The sequence below is a fragment of the Centropristis striata genome, chromosome 17 (assembly GCF_030273125.1).
Source record: "Centropristis striata isolate RG_2023a ecotype Rhode Island chromosome 17, C.striata_1.0, whole genome shotgun sequence".
NCBI classification, from domain to species: Eukaryota; Metazoa; Chordata; class Actinopteri; order Perciformes; family Serranidae; genus Centropristis; species Centropristis striata.
Genome location: NC_081533.1, coordinates 27,718,005 through 27,726,385, shown reverse-complemented (window position 1 = coordinate 27,726,385; position 8,381 = coordinate 27,718,005). Strand labels below are relative to the sequence as shown.

The following is an 8,381-nucleotide window of genomic DNA, read 5'->3' as shown; positions in this document are numbered from 1 at the left end:
TTATCCGCTCCAGGCATGGATACAATAGTCTAATAGCAATTCTCCGACTCAGACATGTGGACTTCACGCTGACTCAAACTTGCGTACACGAGCTGAGAGCAGACGTGAGATCTGATCGTACCCTGTATTATTAAGGTCCAAATTGATAAATACCGAACCTTGCTTAGAAATGACCGTACGCCCACTTTCTGTCGTATGTTCGTTTGATAAATGAGGGCCACGATGTGCCAGTCTTCCTTGTTTACTTCGTGTTTTAATGTCACAATGATATAAATTGTGGGTTCTTCCCAAAGGCAAAGTCTGCAGAAATGTTGACTTATGGAAAGTATGCACAATAAAAGCCTTGTTGGGGTTGAGCAGAGCAGAGCCTGGAAAGTGGACGACAGGCGGCAGCAGCAGGCAGACAAGAGTCTGTACAGGAAGTCACACAGACACTCACATCCTGTTAGATCTGATTAAAATGTTATCATTTTGTATGCAAATTGGAAAAGTGATTTCTGCTCATGGTTCAACCTCCATTTGACATTAATTCTCATAGAAATCAGGATTAGTTTGCTGCTGTTTATAAATCAGCCTAACCCTCTCAAACAATCCAGTTAGTTTTAATGATCGTAAAGTGTCCTTCTGACTATTAAACATCACCATTAGACACACGTGTCCTGTTAACAAATGTTGGAATAATTTGATCATTCTGTCTTGTTAAAATAATTAGAATTATTCTGTTTCTTCTTTCTGTCTGTTGTCTGTCTCTGTGCGTGACGCAGGTCACTATCAAATGCTTGCGTACATGTGTGTGCCCTCTCTCTATGCATTTATATATTAATCATGCAATATGATTTTGATTATGTTTGTGTGATAATATTGGTTTAGAAACTGTGATTACTTTAAATACATATAAACCTTCAAATCACACAAATGAGATTTAATCTCTCTCATTTAAAGGTTTTCTTTAAAACACCATATTGTCGACTTGAGCCAGGTGTTTCCCATCATGCCCTGGTTCCTGTACATCCTGGAGAGCCTCAAAACTGCCGCCAACCCCAACAAGCTGTTTCAGGGTGTGTGTTTTTTGTTGTTGCTCTTTTTACATTTTACTCACTGTGGCCTTGTATTTCACTCCAATATATAGAGTCCTGCAGCTCTATGGAATCAGCTCGATCATGGCTAGAAGTTTGAACAACTCAGAAATGTCTTTTGTGCATAAGTAAAAAAAAAAAAAAAAAATTAAAAAACAACAACACTTTTCTAAGGGCCTGCAAGTGTCATAAATGTTGGGGAAAGAAATTGGGTCTCCACATGTTATACATATTGAAGCATTTTTTTTACAACCTCTCCTGTCCTCTCCTCTCTGCTCTGTGTAAACAGCAAGCTGTCAGTGCAGTTTTTAGTGAATATTTGTCACATAATTGTTGTCTCAGCAGAATCAATCATGGCTGCACAGTATTATTGAGGAGTGCAGAATTTTATGTTTTTAACAGCATCTAGTTATTCCAAACTGTTTATTGGCAACATTTTAAATGAGACATGTAGAATAAAGCTTTCTTAACCTATGATCTGGGGCTTTTGGACTAGTTTCAATTTAAACCATAATGTCTGTTGTTGTTTTTTCATTTTCTTTCCATGAAAAACTGAATTTTTGGCAAGAACATACGTTTCGATCCCGGTTCAAAGGGTTAATCAGTCTGTGTTGACTTGCTTGGAATGGCAACAGTCAGCTTTCACTATGATGATACAGGTCCAGTTAAGTTATAAAACTCCACCTTTAATCAGTCAACTCATGTCCTTACATAACCCAGCAGAGTTTTGGCTTGTTATAGCAGGAAATCCCAGATTTATTGATAACGTTACAATGACTGTATTCCATTTAGGTGAACTTTGATGAAACTGAGCCATTGTTAGTGAAAGTAGTTTCCCTGCTTTTATAAGACAAAATACCTGCAGTAAAAAAGATCTATGGGTGCATCTCATGTCTCTTAATTGCCTCCACGTTTCCCTCGCTTGCATCTTTTCTTGTGTCTTTTTAAGCAATAAAAACCAGGCGAGGAGAGAGGAAAAGTTAGCAAAAATGGAGTTTGAGATAGTTGCAAAGACAACACCCTCACACAACTTCATGTTCAAGCAAGGATCGAGGAGCAAGGAGACATAAAGTAAGCACCATGAGATGCACCCAGTGACTCCAGAGGTGGTTCATCAGTTCCTGAGGACTCTAAACGGGAGTCCATGTCCCGGTATGATGACATCGGCGGTACGCAGCGCCTCCTGGCGGTTGACCTCCTGCACTGCAGTGTTCATACTCAGATCCCTCCAGCTGTCCTCATCTGCGCAGCACTCAAATAAGTCCCCTGCAACGAGCACTGTGCCGGCTGAGGTTCCCGTCACCTGGACGCTGACGTCCTGTCCTGTGTGGCCTGGACTGGGAACTACAGATATCTGTGGGAGGGAGGAGACACGGTCGTTGGCACAGTCGGACAGTCCACTCTGCACCATTCAGTACACAGACTTACTGTCTACAAAGGTCATGTTTTTGTTTTTATATACATACATATATATATATATATATATATATATATATATATATATATATATATATATATATATATATATATACACATACAGTACAGGCCAAAAGTTTGGACACACCTTCTCATTCAATGTTTTTCCTTTATTTTCATGACTATTGACATTGTAAATTCATCAAAACTATTAATGAACACATGTGGAATTATGTACTTAACAAAGAAGTGTGAAATAACTGAAAACATGTCTTATATTCTAGTAAGCAAAGGGTGGCTACTTTGAGGAATCTAAAATACAAGACATGTTTTCAGTTATTTCACACTTTTTTTGTTAAGTACATAATTCCATATGTGTTCATTCATATTTTTGATGCCTTCAGTGAGAATCTACAATGTAAATAGTCATGAAAATAAAGAAAAACGCATTGAATGAGATGCATTGAAACTTTTGGCCTGTACTGTATAGCTCACAGATAGATAGATAGATAGATAGATAGATAGATAGATAGATAGATAGATATTTTTTCACTTGTTGTATAGTAATTGTTGTTTATTTTGCACTGAAGTTCTTAACTAATGAGAAAATATGCTGTGCATTTAATTTGCTAAAAAGAAGATTACTTTATTAATCCCACAATGGGGAAATTCAACCTCTGCATTTAACCCATCTTTTTTTACACACAAGTGAACACACCATGCAAGGAGCAGTGGGCAGCACATTACTGCGCCCGTTATGTATTACATTTAAACACACAAGTACACAAAAACACCATGTGGTTATTTCACATACTCTATTTATTAAATTACCAGAAAACATTATATATTGTTTTCTATATATTGTTACTGAGATATGTAGGGTAGAACATTTTGCTTATATTGCAAAGGCCTGGTTTATAGGTTTAAAATGATCGGTTCTTTTAATCTATTTTAACTCTTACAGGAAATGTCTTTTAACCCTTTTTGTTTCTTTCACATTTGTCATTCCTGTATTTTATTGCACTTTATGCACTTTTATGTGAAGCACTTTGGTGCGGCTCAGCCGTCTGTAAATGCGCTATAGAAATAAATTTGACTTGACTTACTTACTACAGATCACAGAACATCACTTTGCAGGGAACTGTGCCCTGCTTTAGTGGCTAGTTGCTATTGTATCCTCCTGGTTTGATGCCCTGCACACCCTGGTTTCAAGCAGTCTCATGCATTTATTTATTTTTAATACTTTTATTTTGAAAAATCTGGATATTTGCTTTTTGTCCTGGTAAAACACAAACATGAACATATCAGTCATGATTTAGTTAAAATGAGTACACACTGAATGAACTGATGCACTGGGTCGTCTTCGTAACAGAATGGACATTTCAGACACCATTAAGTACATTTGATGCTTGTGTGAAGTGTTTTTGGAGCTCAGTTGCTTTAGACTATCTTTAAATGTTTTCTGTGAGGACGTGAAACTTACATACTCATCAATGCAGTACGCGTGTCCCTCTGCCAGCTTGTTGGGACGGTACGTGTCCCCTTCACTGACATCAAACCCCACAATCATCAGCGCCGTGGAGAAAAGACTCAGATTTCCTACGTGGTCTGAATGTCCGTGAGTCCCCACGATCACGTCAATGTCCCCCGGTTGTAGTCCCCTCTCTCTCAGTGTCGTTAGGAGAAAGTCCCGGTCCCACGGCCCCCCGGTGTCCACCAGAATAGTCCTGGGTCCCGTTATAAGCGTGATGGTTCCGTCGGCCTTGAACGTCCCGTCGGTCTGAGGGAGACAGTACCCGGGTTTCAGGACGGACACGGAGTACGGCTGACCGGGGAAGTCCAACTGAGACTCGGACAGAGGGACAGTTTGAAACTGACTACACAAAACTTTACTGTCTGTCCCCATTGTAGCAGCATGGACAGGCGCTTACTCTGCTTTGTTTTTGTTTTTGGTGGGTTGCAATAACAACTATTAGGTGCTAGCGCCACCTATCGCACTGGAGTCTGTAGGACAGACTGTAAAAAAAATCATTATTTATGTTTTTTAACATTTTTTTAAAAAAAAGAACAACATTTAAAAAATCGTATCTTTGTCAAACAATCCAGGTTTTACTTTGTTGCAAATTTGCTCTTTCTTTATTAGATTTTTTTACAATGTTTTTTGTATTTTATTGCATGTACAAATTTGTATATTAAATTTCCTAAATAGAAATAGAGTCAATACACGTCACTGGATTCCATATTGTAACTGTATTATAGTAACCGTTACCGTTACAGAAAATGGTGCTGTTCTGAACAGAGTTACAGTCTTTAAAAATAGTTTACTTGAGGAATTACTTTAACCTACACCAGTGAGGTCATGTTTTCAGTTTGCTTGTTGGTCTGTTTGTCAGCAGGATAACAAAAATTTAAAAATCGTATTTTTGTCAAACAATCCAGGTTTTACTTTGTTGCAAATTTGCTCTTTCTTTATTAGATTTTTTTTACAATGTTTTTTGTATTTTATTGCATGTACAAATTTGTATATTAAATTTCCTAAATAGAAATAGAGTCAATACATGTCACTGGATTCCATATTGTAACTGTATTGTAGTAACCGTTACCGTTACAGAAAATGGTGCTGTTCTGAACAGAGTTACAGTCTTTAAAAATAGTTTACTTGAGGAATTACTTTAACCTACACCAGTGAGGTCATGTTTTCAGTTTGCTTGTTGGTCTGTTTGTCAGCAGGATAACAAAATTTTAAAAATCGTATCTTTGTCAAACAATCCAGGTTTTACTTTGTTGCAAATTTGCTCTTTCTTTATTAGATTTTTTTTACAATTTTTTTTGTATTTTATTGCATGTACAAATTTGTATATTAAATTTCCTAAATAGAAATAGAGTCAATACACATCACTGGACTCCATATTGTAACTGTATTGTAGTAACCGCTACCGTTACAGAAAATGGTGCTGTTCTGAACAGAGTTACAGTCTTTAAAAATAGTTTACTTGAGGAATTACTTTAACCTACACCAGTGAGGTCATGTTTTCAGTTTGCTTGTTGGTCTGTTTGTCAGCAAGATAACAACATTTTAAAAAATCGTATCTTTGTCAAACAATCCAGGTTTTACTTTTTAAAAAATCCAGATGCACCCTTTATTGCAAATTTGCCCTTTCTTTATTCGATTTTTTACATTTTTATTGTATTTTATTACATGTACAAATCTGTATATTAAATTTCATAAATAGAAATACAGTCAATCACATCCCTGACAAATTACTGTGCAAGATGTGCAAGAGCGGGACACGGCCAGGTAGATCTCTCTACTGACACGTCCCTGAAAAGATCAGCTGATGAATGCTCCAGGTGAGATCAGACAGAGGAGTCGAGGATTGCCTCGTAGCCCCTGTGAAAGGTGGGACAAAAAGCTGGTCAGACTTCCTGAAGCTAGATGTGTGGTTCATGTTGTAGAAACACAAACTGGACACAATTTGTGAAGGGGCCTGTTCCCCTTGTTCTGGTGAGGGAGAGGGGAAGGCTCTTACTCAAATAACCCGAGACCCAATGGTGGAAAGGTACCGAGGGTTGAAATGACAGATTCCAATGGGTAGTGGATAAACAAGTGCATTTCTCCAGGAAATATGGCAGACATTCTAACAGTGAGATACACTGTAAAAAATAATCTGTTAAATTTAGGGTAAAATACCGGCAGCTGTGGTTGCCAGAATTTCACCGTAAAAATTACAGTGAGTGGGTTTTCTACTGTAAATTTAAATGTAAATATCAGCAAAAACTGTAATTTAGACTGAGTAGTCCCTTTATTTAAAAGTAATTGTGTCCTTGAGACAATATGGTATTTCTCCATTCATTTTACATGATTTTTAAAAATATTTTTACAGTAAAACTGTGTGTTTTTCAAAAGATTTGTTCTATTCTGTGATTTACAGTAATTAAAAGTGTCTATTATGGTGATATGCAATATTCATGAAAGCTAAAAAACAATTATAGTGCCTTAAATTGCACAATAAAAGGAATGTTAGACCATTTGTTAAGGAATGAGATCCTTTCCCTTCCCTTTTAACGCCAGCCGGTGTTTTAAAAAGAAATATAAATTTTTTAACAAAGATTATTACTTTTACTTTATATTTACTTTAAATGTTTTTGTTTTTTGTTGGTTGTTTTTTTAAAGTCTCTTAAAGAGGAAATGATGGATTGGTGACAGATGACGTAGTGTTGATGGTGGTGGAACAATTCTGGGGTTGGTGGGGGTATTAATAAATATGTTATTGTCTGAAAGAAACATCTTGTGTCTTCCCTTTCTCCAGCTGTTCAAATATCTAGTTGAGATCTCACAAACCAAAGACCATAGCATATTATTTCATCTTTATTTTATGCTAATTACACAAATTTGTATCATTGCAGTTGTTCGCCCAAGAGAGAAAAATGCAAATAAACAGGAGACTAAATCCTAACCAGCAAATAGATCAAATCAAATCTATACTATATACTAGACAAGAATAATGAAGGGAACTACCAAATAAAATAATACTAATTTAAATAAAATGTTCACTGCATTTCATCTGTAAATACTTGTAGATATAACCATATATAAACAAAATGTATCCATATTTATATACATATATTCTTATTATTATATTATATTATATTATATTATATTATATTATATTATATACTGTGTTTATTTATTTTGATCTTTTTTAAACTGGTTGCATTTTGTGTTGTTGTTTCTTTTCCTTGGGTTGCTGTTTCTTTTCCTTTCGTATGTATGTGTGCCTGTGTTTGTGTATGTATGCATATGTGGGCACGTGTATGTATGTATGTATAATTACGGTGTATACGTAAATTATATTTATGTTTTGTAATACAAGACATGTTTATACAAGGTTTTTAACTTGTCATATTTAAGGAGAGGGGTTGGGAGTTTATAAGTTTTACTTCTTCTCACTCCTTTTTCGAATATGTATTCTACATGTCATGTTCAATGTTTTGTCTGACTCTTTTTTTTTTTTGTAAAAGATTATTTTTTTGGCATTTTTATGCTTTATTGAAAGTGATAGAGTGTAAGGGGGTGACAGAGGGGAAGACATGCGGCAAAGGGAGCTCAGGCCGGATTCGAACCCGGCTCCGCCGCAGCAAGGACTCAGCCTACATGGTAAGTGCTCTACCAGTGTGAACCACCACCCCGACTCTTTTTTTATTATTATTATTTTGTTTTCATATTCGAAATAAACTTCAATCAATCAATCGATCAAAAAATATATATATTATATTATGCTGCATATTAAACTGCAGCTCTCTTTCATATACGGGCCGGGGTAATAGCTGGAGAGATCTCTTCACTCAGAGAACCAAGGTTACAATGTAATCGTATGTTACAGAGGCTGTGTTGACCTTATACAGTGATGTGATGTAGCAAGAGTAAGAGTCTGAGTGTGTGAGTGGATCAGACACACACTGTGTTATACAGTGACTCAGTGCAGCCCTGTGGTCACACAGTGGAGCTGGGTGATGGTTTATCCTGTGTCAGGTCAGTGGTGCATGGACGCACATGGTTATAACCCCCGACAATGGCCGCGACACACCCTCACTCAAATAAACTCCAGCTTGGTCTCCATTGCAAACTTGCACCTGTTGTCTTGTTTTGACATTCTTTGTTGAATTCAGAAATTCAAGACTTGAGATGAAGAAAAATGTTAAATAATGGAATTTTAAAAAGATGATTTTTTTATTTTTTTTTAAGTATAGTAAAACTTAAACTATATAAATAAATGAGGTGATGATATTTCTGTTTACTTTAGAAGTTATTATACACTGTATGCTGTGATTCTGATCTGGGAAACATTAAAGACATTCATAGCCAGTCTGCCCATTTTGTCTCTTTAT

The 8,381-nt window shown here is 36.3% G+C and overlaps 1 protein-coding gene across 1 annotated transcript; it reads right to left on the bottom strand.

Annotated features, from left to right (window-relative positions):
• Positions 1-1,310: 1,310 nt before the first annotated feature.
• mblac1 (metallo-beta-lactamase domain containing 1) lies at positions 1,311-4,398 on the bottom strand. The gene is made up of 2 exons (XM_059354623.1): positions 3,976-4,398; positions 1,311-2,430 (listed from the first exon to the last, which is right to left on the bottom strand). The coding sequence occupies exons 1-2, from the start codon at positions 4,396-4,398 to the stop codon at positions 2,191-2,193; spliced, it is 663 nt and encodes a 220-aa protein (XP_059210606.1). The 3' UTR covers positions 1,311-2,190.
• Between the last annotated feature and the right edge of the window lie 3,983 nt (positions 4,399-8,381).